The 14,345-nt window shown below is 42.5% G+C and overlaps 1 protein-coding gene and 1 pseudogene across 1 annotated transcript; both read left to right on the top strand.

The window, feature by feature from the left end:
* The first annotated feature begins 3,092 nt into the window (after positions 1 to 3,092).
* Positions 3,093 to 7,381, top strand: LOC135609997 (protein LONGIFOLIA 2-like). Its single transcript, XM_065103883.1, has 5 exons — positions 3,093 to 3,444; positions 3,920 to 3,981; positions 4,060 to 6,036; positions 6,170 to 6,323; positions 6,497 to 7,381. The coding sequence occupies exons 1-5, from the start codon at positions 3,264 to 3,266 to the stop codon at positions 7,294 to 7,296; spliced, it is 3,174 nt and encodes a 1,057-aa protein (XP_064959955.1). The 5' UTR covers positions 3,093 to 3,263; the 3' UTR covers positions 7,297 to 7,381.
* Positions 7,382 to 7,891: 510 nt separating this feature from the next.
* LOC135586944 (uncharacterized) lies at positions 7,892 to 10,740 on the top strand (annotated as a pseudogene).
* The last annotated feature ends 3,605 nt before the right edge of the window (positions 10,741 to 14,345 follow it).

The following is a 14,345-nucleotide window of genomic DNA, read 5'->3' as shown; positions in this document are numbered from 1 at the left end:
AAGAGAAGCAGTTGCAACTTTAGAAAATTCACATAGATGACAATGGAGTAGACATATTGACAAAGACCTTACCAAAAGAAATATAGGAGATATGTCGACAGCTGGTCGACATGGCTTAACATTGAGGAGTCACAGAACAACCTCTCTTGTGGGCTTAAAGGGGATGTTGTTGGGTTGACAACCCATAAGTTCAGCTCATAGTAGGCTTTAACAGCTCATAGCTCACCCTTCTTTTAACCTAACCCTAGATCTAATAAGGAAGGTGTGGTGGCTGTGAAAATAAAAGAAAAACTAGGCAGAAAATTGCAACAGCAACTTGATTCAAAAAGAGGAGAAGAAAAAAGAAGATAAGGACAATGCAGAGAGACTATTCTCAATTATCTAAGTAGTGTTCTCATCTCAGGTTAGATCATATCTAAAGTAGATTCTTACTGTTATTACTTGGGGAGAATTTGAATATTGTGCATAGTGACATAATCCTTGTATCCTAGTTATTCTCTTGATATTTTTGCTTGGGTTTTGGGCAAAAGATTGATATTTGTATATTTATTATTTTTATAGTAAATTATTTCTTTGTCCCGTGATTTTTACCCTTAGATTTTTCATGTGAATTTTGATGTTCTATTTGATTATGATTTTTCACGTGTTAGTATTTATTTGTATACAAATTTATTTCTGTTTTTATACCCCCATTACACTGCAGCTCAAATCATCACTGTTAAGCGATGCAACATCGATTAGCTGCAATGGGCTAATCGAGTCCCATTCTGTAACCAGGTCAATGAATCAACAATTCTGGGAGTTAGCTGGTACATGTCGAAATTTAGTGACCCCAAGACAATACTTGGAATCATTCATGCTGGTATCGATATCCATGGAAGACATTCGCAGAACAGCGTGCTGTTGCTGTGCCAATCACCAGCCACCAGCGCCACCGCACGATCACATCACCGTCCTTCCTGTTGGGACTCCCAAACGATGCGAAGCACTTCCGGTATACCATCAGCGCCAACCTCGGGGATATATCATCATCGTCGATGATGGATCATGATAAGCACGTACAGGTGAGAGGCTCACTCACCCAACTCTCCATGTGGCCAGTTCAAAAGGGGCATGCAAGTCCAAAGAACAGATAAGGCTTTGCCCCTCGGTCGGCTACACCTACCGTGGTCCATCAGCTTCGCTTTCCCTTCGAGTCGAGAACAGAGACACGAGGCTTTAATGCCGATGTCTGTCCTCTCGGTGAAACCTCTTCGACCAAGTGCATGAGATACGAACAGAGCGCCGGGACTGCTGCTTCTGTTGCTGCGTAGCTATCGGTGGGCGATGGATGTCAACGGTGGGTGGGTGGTGGAGGACATGGATGATATAACTCGGGAGACATGGCATGTTGGTGGAAGGCGAAAGCGGGCGGCCGACATCGGCGCCAACTATGGGTGCTGCTGCCTCTTTCAACGTACATGGTCCGCTCCCCCCCACATGACGAGGACGCCGCTTGTGTTGGCAGCGTTGCTACCGCTGCCGCTGTTTCCGTTGATAAGACTCGTCGGGCGGATGGTGCCACTTCTCATTCTGCCGAGACAACTCTCGTGTGTCTGGGCTTCCACTCTCCTTGCACAGATCAGCTCTGTTCTTGGGTTGAATTTTTGGGCACTCCAATGATTCACTCTATCGTTTTCTTTTCATATGTTGTAATTCAAAACAAGAACAAGAACTTGCAATAGTAACATGTTGTTTCAGTAGAACTTCAAACATGCAGAGAGAGAGAGAGAGAGAGAGAGAGAGAGAGAGAGAGAGAGAGAATATCTATCTACTGACTGCCAGCAGGATCAGGATAAACATGCCATGGGTGGATCTCCTCCTCATCTTGCTGCAGCTTCATGTTTGCATATGGGGAATGATCACAACTCTGTTGTTGCCCTGACACACTGACAGAGAAGGAAGAACAAGTACTTTCTGCAATCTAAGGCATCATGTGCCAGCCTTGTGGTGCAAAGGGCCACAGTTATTGGATCGGAACATGCAATGAATTATTGAACTCAGTTAGTTGGCGCTGCCAAACGAAGCACGAGCAGCCCCATGTGACATTTTCACTTTATGCATGTGACCCTGCTCCCCTTACCCAACCCATTAATCATCATGGCCTTACTAGTAGCATACACAGCGTACATGTCCGATGTAGAAGGTTATGGCACACATAAAATAAATTCTGATGATTGTACATCACAGAGTTTTGTAGCCTTTTGACTTGTGTCACACTTGTGATCACTAAATCACTTCAAAGCTTATTTGATAGATAATGATAATGGTAAAGATGATTCATAAAGCATTGAGTGTTGCTTTACCCAATTGAAATATAATGAAAATTCCATGTATAGTGTAATTCTTTTCACCTGAATCTCTAGAAATGTTGAAGGAACAAACAATGAGGAGCTTAATCATTAAAGCTCCAGGTACTCTCAGACAAGCAAAACTGGTTGGCCAGAAACCATGAGCTCACCCAAGGCGTTTTTCCCGGATCCCCACTGAGATAAATGCTGCACTGTGACTGAGGTCCCACCAGGATCATGCATCCTTCTACTTGTAGGAGATGTTTTATACGACCAATTATAAAGCATCCCATAGTATACATTCGACTGTTTTAGATTCAACAGTTCATGGAAGGAAACAGAGTTTTAGTCTGCAATGGCAGACAATCCAGAGTAGGTTTTCCTATTTAGATCATATGCATTCGGAAGAAAGAGTTAGAGAGCAGCTCATGATCCAGTAATGATACTTGCTGCAATGTGCATCAGTACAGAGGTAGTCAGTAGAGAAGCGATGTGCGACTCTTTTCATCGCACAACAGCAACTCCTGTATTTGCTGATAACCATGCCATGCTCATGCAGACAGCAGGAGACCCACATCCAGTGTGATGATCAACCCACATGACCATCGTGAGGAGTTCTCAACGTTGCCGGCCCAACTAGAATCTATCACCATCCATGGAATAGCGAGGCCTCCCACCTCTCTCTCTCTCTCTCTATCTATCTCTCTCTCCCCTCCCCCCACCCCCCAACCATTTATTAATTGAATCCCATGGTTTTAGCAGATGCCTTCTTTTGTCTTCCCAGTCGACTTCTCTGTGGCTGTTATTTAGAGCTTGTCGTTGCATTGGAGGTGCGAAGCATTTATACGAGGTTTCATGTATCGAGTCTCCGTTTAGACCTTTGACAGGAAGACGCAGGCTGAGAAGTGCAGTAGAAAAACGTACGAGTGTGGAATGGTTGAATTGAAGAAGCTCGAAATGCCTACGAAGTTACTCGACGCGTCTGCTGATGACAAGAAGCTGGATTTGCAGAAGCAAATCGGGTGCATCTCCGGGATCTTTCGGATGTTCGACCGCCGCCATCTCCTCGCCGGGAGGAGCCTCAGTGATCGCAGCCATAGGAAGCTTCCTTCAGGTAACAATCCACTTAAGACTCCGTCCATTCTACTGAATTGCCTGCAAAATGTGAGAGACACCTTGTTGAAGCATCATCTTGGAGTATTGTTTATGGGGCTTTGATTAGCTATTTCAATTGTGTTTCATATCTAATTTAAAGAACATAGATGGAATTTTTTTATGATTGTAAACAAAAAAAGAAAAGAAAAAATACTGATGAATGAACACAAACTAAATGGTTCTTCTCACTTGCCTCTTGCTGATGAATAAATTGGTGTGGAAAGTAATGGCTTGATTGTATCCCAAATTACGGAATTGGAGAAACTTTTGATCCAAAAAAATATAGATTAAGCATTGATCTTGTTATTCATCCATTCAATTCACCAATTTGTTACCATGGAGCTGTGATGGATGACGCTCTGTGATACGAGTTGGTTCTGCAGTCTGTGCTCCTGGATTTAGATCCCACCTAACTCTATCCTGTTCTTTGGTAGGTCATGCTCTTCTAAACACTGGAAGACGAGAGCAAACTCCATGCTTCTCACAGATTCTGCAGGTAAAGTTTCAGTCTTAGTATACCTCCTAATCTTAGCTCTCTCCACGGAAGATTAATAGATATCGGTTTACCATGCAGGAGAAACACCTGAGCAAGAGCTTGAATGAAAACCAGACAGTCTCTTTGGAATCCTCAAGAGCTTCGTTTTCCTCATCCAGCTCATCATTCTCTTCTTTGGAATACAGCAAATTATCTCACCAAGAGGCCTGCTCCTTCGACAAAGCATTCTTTACCGAGAGATCCCCAAGGAGTTCACCCAAGCAGAAGAATTCAGACCATGTTGCCAAATCTATCGGCTTCGACCTCCGAAGTGACATCTCAGTTGCTAAGTCTGGTGCACAATCCTTTGTTTTCCACAATGCTGCCGAAGACCCCACGCAAAAGGACACTCGGGGCTTCGCTATCGAGACTTCATCCACTGAGGAGGTCAAGAACCATTCAGTGAAGCAAGCGGACTCCCCTATGCCTCTGCTGTTCTCCAAAACAAGGATGCCGAATGATCTCAACGAAGCAATCAGACTTCTGGTGGAGCTCAAGGAAGCACCTTGGAAATTTCGCGATCATGGGGCAAGAGATGCCTCGTTGTACCAAGCATCGCAGAGAACTCCTCGTCTCTCATGTGATGAGAGAGAGTTCTCGCGGCCGTCCATGGATTCCCGAGATACCGGCAAGTCTGTTACCAAACTCCGAGAGCTTCCAAGGCTGTCACTGGACAGCAGGCAAGGTTCCCAAATGGCTTCTAAATTTGTCTCAAGAACAAGCTCCGCTTTGGAGTCTTTTGATAAAGCTAATACCAGTCCCAGGATCAACAGGGCCTCCAATCTACTCCAAGATCCTCCCAGCAATCAAAAGCGATTCCCCACTGTCGTTGTAAAGCTCATGGGCTTGGTGGATGAAGCTCCAGACTTGAGCTCAGCAGATCAAGCAATCACCAGAAAAAGCTGTTCTTCTTTGCATGAACCAAGAGACCGTAACTCTACGACAAGATCAAAAGGAGCTCGGGATGCAAAGGGTGATCCTGTTCAAAGCAGAGATTCCATCGTAACAAAGCCAAAAGGTCACCATTCATCGCTCAGGCACAAGTCAAGGATCATGACCGAAGCAGCCCCTTGGAAGCAGCGGGATAGAGGCCACTCTCCACACAAATCAAGAACTGGGTACCAAGAAGCTCAGATGAAGCAACGAACGGAGGCCATCATTAAAGAAGTAGAGGAGAGACTCAAAGGGGATCAGTTCCAGAAGCAGCAAAAGGACCTCAAAGCTCTCAAACAAATGGTAGACGCTATGCGCGCAAGCAGGCTGGCGCAGACCACAAGAGACAAAGATCACCCTCACAAGGGAAGCAATCAGAACTTGGGGTCGCCGAAGATCTCGAAACGACCAGCAAAAGCAGGTGGTAGTCCAAAAGCTTTCGATCCTCCAATTGTGATTATGAAGCCTGCGAAAAATGTCGACATTACAGATGCTTCAGGTCACCCAGTGATTCTGCTGGAATCTCTATCGACTCTTCCCAAGCTGCATACAAGTAATCCGGGCAATAGAAAGACAGGTTCTGCAAACACGACAGCCGACAGAGATCACAGTCCTAGAGTCAGAAACATTCAAGGAATTCTCCCGACAGATAAGCAATTCATTGGAAGGACTCCCGAAAACAATAGTTCACCGAGATTTCGTTCAAGCTCAGCGGGAGAAAGCAGTGGGATCTCAACAAAAACTTCGACTGTCCTGAGCCCAAGACTACAGCAGAGGAAAAGAGAAGCAGAGAAGTCATCTCCAGCCACTCCAGACTCGATGAACAAGGCTCAAATTCATTGTAACAATAGGAATCCTATCGAATCTGTTTCTCCAAGAGGCAAACTCAGGTCAAAACAATCTCAAGCACGAGAAAAGAAAGACCAGGATGATGAGATTACCTGCGAGAAGAGGGTTTTGAGTTGTGTGGATGATGAAATTTCTCCAGGTTCTTACAAAAATAGGAGCTTGGCATTACAGTCAACTGTTCTGCAGCGACGCAACCAGAGCTCATCGAGCAGGGCCTCCATCTTAAACCAGAAGGTATAATTGCATGACGTGACATTTTCATTCAATTTCTTACTCAGATTCAATATCAATTAGCTAGTGGCTAACAAAGTCTCTATGAGTCGCTCATTCAAATCACTTGTCGCTTTCGTTTCTTCTCTTGTTTCAGAATTCTGCACTAAATATGAATCAACGCATACCAGAGAAGGAGCTTGCAAGTATTGCCTTTGAACAGCCGAGTCCTGTGTCAGTCCTTGATGCTTCATGCTACCAGGGTGAATTTTCTCCTTCCCCTGTGAAGAGATCCTCAAACTCGGTGAAAGGTGAGCATCCGTTCTCCAAATCCTTTCATTGATTTGGACCAAAAATGTTTGACAAAATAGTTTCAATCTTAAGGTGAAAGTTTTCTTCCGCACATGTAACCAGTCATCTCACCACTCGTGATTCTGAGCAATATACCTGCACAACACCTTGACTTCCTTCTCATCTTGAACAGATGATGCACCTTGCACTTCAGGCCAGGGATGCTACCGCCGCAGTGGCTTGTCTGATGGCCAACCACTCAAATGGAGTGATGAAACCAACCCCAAGAAGCTTGAAGGTGTGGAGAACTTTGTGCAACTCAAGGTGCTGAACTCAACTGGTGAAGAACCTCGAACCGGAGACTCGATTACCTCGAAGTGCAACCTGGACAACCCAGATCACGGATATGTCTTAGAGATCCTACTGGCAACAGGCTTTCTGAGCAGACAGCAAGCAGTTCCATTTCAGCTCCACTCCTCAGGCCATGCCATCAACCCCGACTTGTATGGTGTTCTTGAAAAACCAAAGCATGGCTGGTTCTCAGAACTGGAACCTATATATCGGAAGGCTGATACAGAGAAGAAGAACAGGAGGAAGCTTGTTTTTGATGTGGTAAACGAGATCCTATCTCGTCAGATGGAATCCTATGACTATAGGAATCGCCCTGACCTTCTTTTGCTTCAGACCGGAAGGAAACTAAATGGGCAGCAATTACTGGAAGAAGTGTGCTCTGAGATAACCAGACTTGAAGCCGAAAACACAAGGTCTGCCAGCTCGGGGGATGATGTCGATTTCATGTTCGGAGAGGAGGTTCTTGATCGATCCGAAGGATGGGTAGACTACGGAATGGAGCAATCGAAGGTGGCTCTACAGATGGAAAGGTTGATCTTCAAGGATTTGATCAATGAAGTCGTGAGTGATGCCACTGAAGCTGGTCTGCAGCACAAGCCCAGCAAGCTGCGCATGCAGCCATTTGCCAAGCGTATGAATTAGTTCGAACACTTGGCTTGATCCTTTGTTATTGTAAATATATATACACATGCAAGTAATTAGAGAGAAGCATTACTTGGCGGACTTATTTAGTGGGTGCAAAAAGCCTTTTTTTTTCTTAGTAATACAAGTCAAAATGTTTACTTGTTAATCGAAGGTTTAATCTTCACAACATAGCTTCTTAATTCCGGTAGTTGAAGGTTCAACGAGGAAGGTCAAAAGATCTAAATCTAAAGGAAATAAATCCCTCGAAAGATCATAAAGTATGTTGGCAGTAATACAATCGACCAACCATTCGAAATACATGTGTTACCTTACAATCATCACTAACAATGGCAGACATCAGATGAAAAGTATCTCTAACAATATTTAAAATTCTCCAAAGAAATATATATATATATATATATATATTTACTAAAAATATCGATCATTATCTTAGAGTTAGATTTTATGTCGGCATAAGGAGAGGAGATTATGATCACTATCGAGGCAATATTTTAATGGGCCGGGCTTAAGAACAAAAACAAATGTTTGCGGCCCAATGTTTGACACGAACCGGTCCTCGCAGCAGTATTGGCAACAAACCGACGAACAAATATCGCCCAAGGGGAGAGCGAAACGATAAGAGCGAGCGAGGAGACGGAAAGCGGGGAAGAAGAGGAGACGAGCGTGGTTGAGTGGAGATGGAGAAGCAATTTGGGAATCCTTACCATAGCGATCAGGGCATCCCCCACACGGACCCGGAGCGGTTCGTGAACATCTGGATCGGGTCCTTGGCCTTCTCCGCCCTCACCTGGATCAACCCCTTACATGTGGCAGCTCTCCAACCAGTTCAAGTGAGCCTTCCTTTCGCCATTAGGTTTATGAGATTGCTTCTAACTTTTGATCATCCGCCTCACTGGTTGGGAATTCGGGTTCTATTTGTTCTGTGTTGGAATAAGTAGAAAATTTTGTTGTTTGTTGGGTCTCGATTAAATCTTTTGTTCAGTTTTCTGCAATCTCAGATATCGTTTCCTTAAAATATTTTATGCAAGGGATGTGTCCTATTGAATAGAGAGACTCTCTATTCAAATGATAACTTGGTCGTACAGGGATGTTCATATCGAGTTATGGGTGGAGCAGTGCTGTCGTGTTGAGGCTCTACATTTTTTGTTGTTATAGACATGGGACAATCTTGCCATTATAAGAAATAGAGGTGAAATTTCAAGGAGAAGAAAGAGGCGAGCAAACCATTTCAAAGAAAATATGCATAATTCCTAAACTTCCTTGATGCTTGAACTTCTGTTGATTTCATGCTGACAGAATAACACGAAGAGGAGTTGTTAGACAGGAAGGGACCAAATAGTGAGGAGTGGAAGGGGGAAGGTGGTACATATAATTGTAAAAGGAACCAACCATATTTAACTTTCAGTTAACAAAAGCTGGAGATTGATGGAACCTTGCATCCGCAGTTGAGTTGAGGGAAGCCAACCCCTGTGCTTCTGGTACATTCACCAATGTTGTGAGAATTTTCCTACATGATCCAAATAGATTTATGTTGTGGGAAGAAGATAACTAGTGAAACATTATAGCAGGTTCAGTTCTTTTGGAAAAGAGCACTTAGATGTGTCATACAGACTCTCTTGTAATTTTGAACTTACAAAATGAACTATTACGTATCTCATAATTCTGCATGGAATCGTGACTGACACATTGAATCTCGACCAGGAATCTATTGGCAGCCAACCATGATGGGTAGGGATTATGAATACAAGAGATGTAAGAAACTGAGTCACCTTTAACCCACAAGTGATTGAAACACAAGGCTTAACTTGTCTTATTAGCAATTCCTTGAACTTTTATATCCAATGCAGTCAAATGATGTTCTCAGCTTCCGTGTCAGTTAATGGGAGTGTGACATGTCATCATGGTCATGTGATACCATGAATTGTGGTATATTATTTGGCTGTCAGTAGCGCCAAACAAAAATCATTCGAACTCATGTCATCATTCAAACTGAAGCCATAGATTTGAAAATTGAGATTTTGAGCACAAATTGAAAAAAGAAACCAAAGGATTTTCAAGGAGAAAAATATAGCTCCTTAAATGTTAAGGGACATACGATTGATCGTTAGCACCAATTCAAAGCAGCATATCTTCTATCGGCAATGAAATTTAAATGTCTAGTAAAGAAATGTGATTACAAGGAAAAGCCTTATGGACTATGTTATACAAAAGTTTACCAAAATGTAGTAAATAGGTGATCCCTTAAATTTTGTGCATCTGGCATATCTTCTCCTTGTATCTGTCAAATACCAAAGAAATATACCAAAATGAAATGCCAGGGCAGTGATAAATTAGATTCACAACAAGAATGGCAACTGGATAGTAATGAAGTAATTTTTTGTGGAAAAATAAAAGGAATGTTTAAAAAACATTAGCGGAAAACTTTATACTGTTTTGAAGCTGGCAGTCGTACTTCTGTTAACTTTCTTTTGTGGGATTTTCTAAACAGACTCGATTGAAATATAAATTATATTTTAGGGATCATAACGGGATATCAATTTTGGGACCAAAATATGACATGTTTGTTAAAGTCTAAAATGAACTGAGCACTTACTTTCAAGGATCCCAGTTCTATATTTCGTTTGCCTCTTCTGTATTATGCCCTTCATATCTGATTCTCCTTGACGTAGCTATGCCACGTTTGAAACTTCTTTAGTTTATGGTTTAGGTGGCTTTTAGCAGGCTAATAATTAGATGCGTATGCTTATGCTTTGCAATTTGCAGCTGGCATGACAAGGCTATGATGTTTGAACACTACCATTGGAAGAAAGCTATGAAGAAGAATGAACCCTATCAATTCAAGGTAAGACTTTTCTGATCAAGAATTAAAAATATGAAGCATCCTTTGTTCATAATGTTTTTGTGAGGGTCAAAAGTGGTTTCACTTTCATGTTTAGCTTCTGTTATATTTTGTTTTCTCCTGTTGTCGTTTATTGTTTATGGGGTAGAGGCGGGCATAGAATATGACAAGACCATCTTCCTATTCACTATTTAGTATATCTTGTTTCCCAGTTCCACGCTAGTGCTATATCAGGTTATTATCCTTGATATTTATCTTTAAAGCTTAGTATGCTGTGGTTGGTCGGAGTCAAGAATATCATGTAAATGGTTTGATTATTGCATTTTCAAGTAATGAGTTCCCGTTGGTTGCTGATGCGTTAATCATTCATTTACCAGTGGAACCAGTACATGACGAAGCCATTGCGTGATTCCTACTACTACAACTGGCCAGTTTACTTTACGTAGCTGCATCGGTGCTACTTCTTTGTTAGTTCTTCTATCACAACAACTAGAAATTTCTTTTGAATTTGTTCGTGTTAAAACATGAAACTTGGTAGATGAATTGAAAGTTCAGTTGTAGATTAAGTCTAATGCCAATTCCATTACTTGTGTTTGTAGACTTATTGCAGTCTCTTTTTTACTTGTATCTCTACTCTGTTTTTGCTGGGTGTTCCGAACAAGAAATTCATTCTGTTTAAACTTCCAGTGGATGTAGCAGCTAACAGATGCAAGATTTTTAATAGTGACTTTTTAAACTTCCAGTTATTGTACGAGAAATGCATAATTTGCGCGAGATAAGATTTCATCTCATGCAAACCTGCAGTTATCCAAGGAAAAAAATGCATAATTTGCATGAGATAAGATTTCATCTCGTGCCTTCCATAATGGTGAGAGATGCTCTGCCATCCAAGAAGGACCAGTGGCTGGAAAACATGCAGACTCGAGGATATTAGGTCAGTGGTACCATTCTAGTTTACCTGTCATACAAGTTTTAGAGTAGCAGTGAAGGTTACTCACATTCAAGCATTTCTACTAGTGAAGAGTGCCTGTCAAGCACAGCATTTATCCATCTTAACCGTATTGTTCTACTCCTGCAATTGGAATGCTATACCTGTTTAAACTGGAGCTGGTGTTCATGCATCATAGCTGATCCTTTCGTGCTAACTGATGTGTACTACTCGGCAAGAGAATTACTCCCTGTTAGCTGTGTCATTAAAACCACAGGAAATAGTGTTAAAATAGAGCACACAGTTATGCATCTCCACTGAGGACAGATGTGGATTTGTAGGGGTATCAGAAGGGTAATTAGACTTGATGAGGGTAGGGAGAGTGTGACCACTAGTTTGCCATGATGACCACTGCAAGTAAACGCATCGGTCTTATGTGGACCACTAGTTTGTCTACAGGCAATATGCTACATCGCATGCACCTGTCATAACACACCTACAACTGGACTTTATTGCTGATGTTTTCTTTGGGTACACGCAGTTGTCTTCCCCAACCAAACGATGCTTCACGTTCAACACAAGCTACGACCACAGCCTTGCAAGAGTCCCCACCTTTTCTGGTGCAAGAGAACCACACTCTTAGATCACTTCATTGTTCCCTTGCTCGTATGATCGATCACCACAGCACACAAGCTTTTACCAAGTGTGTTGAAGGCCAGTGATATGGAGATCCACCTCATCGCTCCTGGATCGTGGAAAGAAGACGAGAGTGCAAACAGTCAGGCTGTTCTTTTCTAGACTTGAGATTATTCAACTTAGGGAAGAAGCAAATCACGTATCACTTGAAGTCATTTTCAGAATATATATAGATGACAATTCAACTACAAACTTTAGGAAGGACAACATTGATGCAGTAAAATGACTCGTGTTGACGTAGGGGAATCGAAGATATAATTGTTGTTCTGTAGAAAATGGATAACAAATAACGTAAGTAAACAAAATATTGATGGTGACATCCAAAGAGTTGAGAACCTTTTACAGCTCACTTAATATTTCTGAAGCAAGAAAAAGACATTTCAATTCATTTAATGATTGCTCACCAAATAGATTACGAGAAAACCCAAATCATTCAGCTACTAAGTCAAACAAAACAGTGGGTTTGGCACCCACTATTGTCGTACTAGTAAGAAAGAATCGGCATACGGCAACTACTTTTTTGTTATTAACAATTTGCTTCGAATAATTTTTGTGAAAGCATGTCAAAGCAAAAGATTATTGCATCTGTACAGCTTGACATACCAATCAGCTACAGTTCTTTTAGTGCTATAGAAGATGATTTATATCCAAAAGAAGGTAGAAGATGGGTTCTGTCGGTGCTTGCAGGTCCAAATGCTCCTCGTGAACAGTGACGTATAAAATAACACAGGATGAGCCATGATATTATTGATTAATCATGTATTAAATTGGCATGGCACACATGCATATGATTTAAAATGGTTTTAAACAAAATCGCCTGCGATTGCGAGCTGGACACTTGGTCATCGATTAGAAGCTTATCCGTAAACTGGATAATTCAAACAACTATCACCGATTATTACTAGTATAAAAAGCATATATCTCGTCTCATATATTTAGCCTAAGCATCAAGGTGGGTTGGCATACAACTTAGAGTCTATGGTTGGTTGGGGCTAATTACACGTTACCCATTATCTCTTTAATATTTTTTTTATTTTTTAAAAAATTTATATTAAAATTTTTAAAATAAAATATTTAACTTTATTTATCCTGACGTCATCGGTTTTACCGACAGAAAATATAACACGTATATAAATTACATGAAATAATTAGTAAAAAGATAATTTCAATAACAATAGTGGATAGTGACATTATGGATGACTGTTATGGTGATAGTTAGCGAGAATGATGTGATGGTCAATCTTGTCAATATCGAATCGAGCATCAACGATGAGGAGGCAGAGTGATGAGGAATCTGTATTAGTCCCAGATAAAGAAGAAGAGGGAGGCGAGACATTAGTGTTGGCGACGCATTGCTCTATCTCTTCTTCTTCTTTCGATGATGTAATGGTCCGTAGAAACGAAAAAGAGACAGAGCAATGCGACGCACTGCATTGTTCGATAAAATTAAGATAAATAAAATTAAATATTTTTATTTTTATAATTATAAAAAATTTAATATAATTTTTTTAAGTATAGAGATTGAGACGTTAAGATGTCTAATCACAAGGTAACGAGTTAAATCTTCTTTTTTGATATATATATATGGATATTAATCTGTCATTGGCATCAATAGTTGCATGGGAGAGGAGGCGATATGGAAGGGATCACCGAAGACTTTCTCATCGAATAAATATCCTCCAACACACTAACGGGGGCATGCATCCGGATGTGATCCACATTCAGCAAGCGCTCCAGGTCGGTCTTCGGATGCATGCAAGATTCTTGATGGACGACAACAACAGCAATATATTCTTGACGGATGACGATGAGATCCACGTGGGCCCCTCTTTGGCTTAGACATGGATGCTGTGTCCCTGTCACGGTGGCGGGCACATAATGCCACGTTGGAGGAGTCATCCTCTCTCCCTCTGTTCATGGCGTACCGTTTCGTCCAACTGCGTGGCTACTGCAATTATTTAGCGCGCGCACCCCTCCCCCCAACTTGACGCTTTGCACTGCGTCGTATCAGCGCGAATCAAACGTCAAAGGATCGGACGGCTGATTGCCCGCCCACGTATCCGGATCGGGTCCCAAGGCTGGCGAATCGGCGCTGCTGCGGTCCGGAACGTGACCTCAGCGAAGATGACGCGTCCCGGCAGGCCGGATCCGATGGAGATTTCGAGGGACCGCGACGGCGCAACTTGCCCGCCGCGCTAGCTGTCACGAGGTCGCTGTCCGACGACGTGGCGGCAGACGCGACGCCCCACGTCCCGCCTCGCTTTTTCGATGTCGCGCAAGTTGGGGAGGGCGTGGATGTCACCTTCGATTTCGGTGGGCCGAGGTGGGCATCCCAGTTGGAGCAACGCACGTGGCCGGCTCGTGGTCTCCGCCCGGGTCCTCTGGGCTCCTTTTTGACCGCGGGTCAAAGACTCGGCAGCTGTGACTTCCCGGTGCATCACGCCACACATGGATCACCGTAGGTCGTGCGTTCGACGGCTCCTGATCCATCCGTCAATCCAGATCGGACCGTTGGCGAACGACCACATTTCTCGATTATACAGATATATATTCGGGAATCATAAAAATGTGAATTGGCGATGT

This window comes from Musa acuminata, chromosome BXJ2-4 (assembly GCF_036884655.1).
Source record: "Musa acuminata AAA Group cultivar baxijiao chromosome BXJ2-4, Cavendish_Baxijiao_AAA, whole genome shotgun sequence".
NCBI classification, from domain to species: domain Eukaryota; kingdom Viridiplantae; phylum Streptophyta; class Magnoliopsida; order Zingiberales; family Musaceae; genus Musa; species Musa acuminata.
This window is presented reverse-complemented; position numbering and strand designations above follow the sequence as displayed.

What these genes read in the sequence shown, in the direction of transcription:
- LOC135609997 (XM_065103883.1), top strand. Translation starts at nt 3,264, where the DNA reads ATGGTTGAATTGAAGAAGCTCGAAATGCCTACGAAGTTACTCGACGCG. An exon ending in CCATAGGAAGCTTCCTTCAG is followed by an intron (nt 3,445 to 3,919) that starts GTAACAATCCAC and finishes GTTCTTTGGTAG; the next exon opens with GTCATGCTCTTCTAAACACT. An exon ending in CCTCCATCTTAAACCAGAAG is followed by an intron (nt 6,037 to 6,169) that starts GTATAATTGCAT and finishes CTCTTGTTTCAG; the next exon opens with AATTCTGCACTAAATATGAA.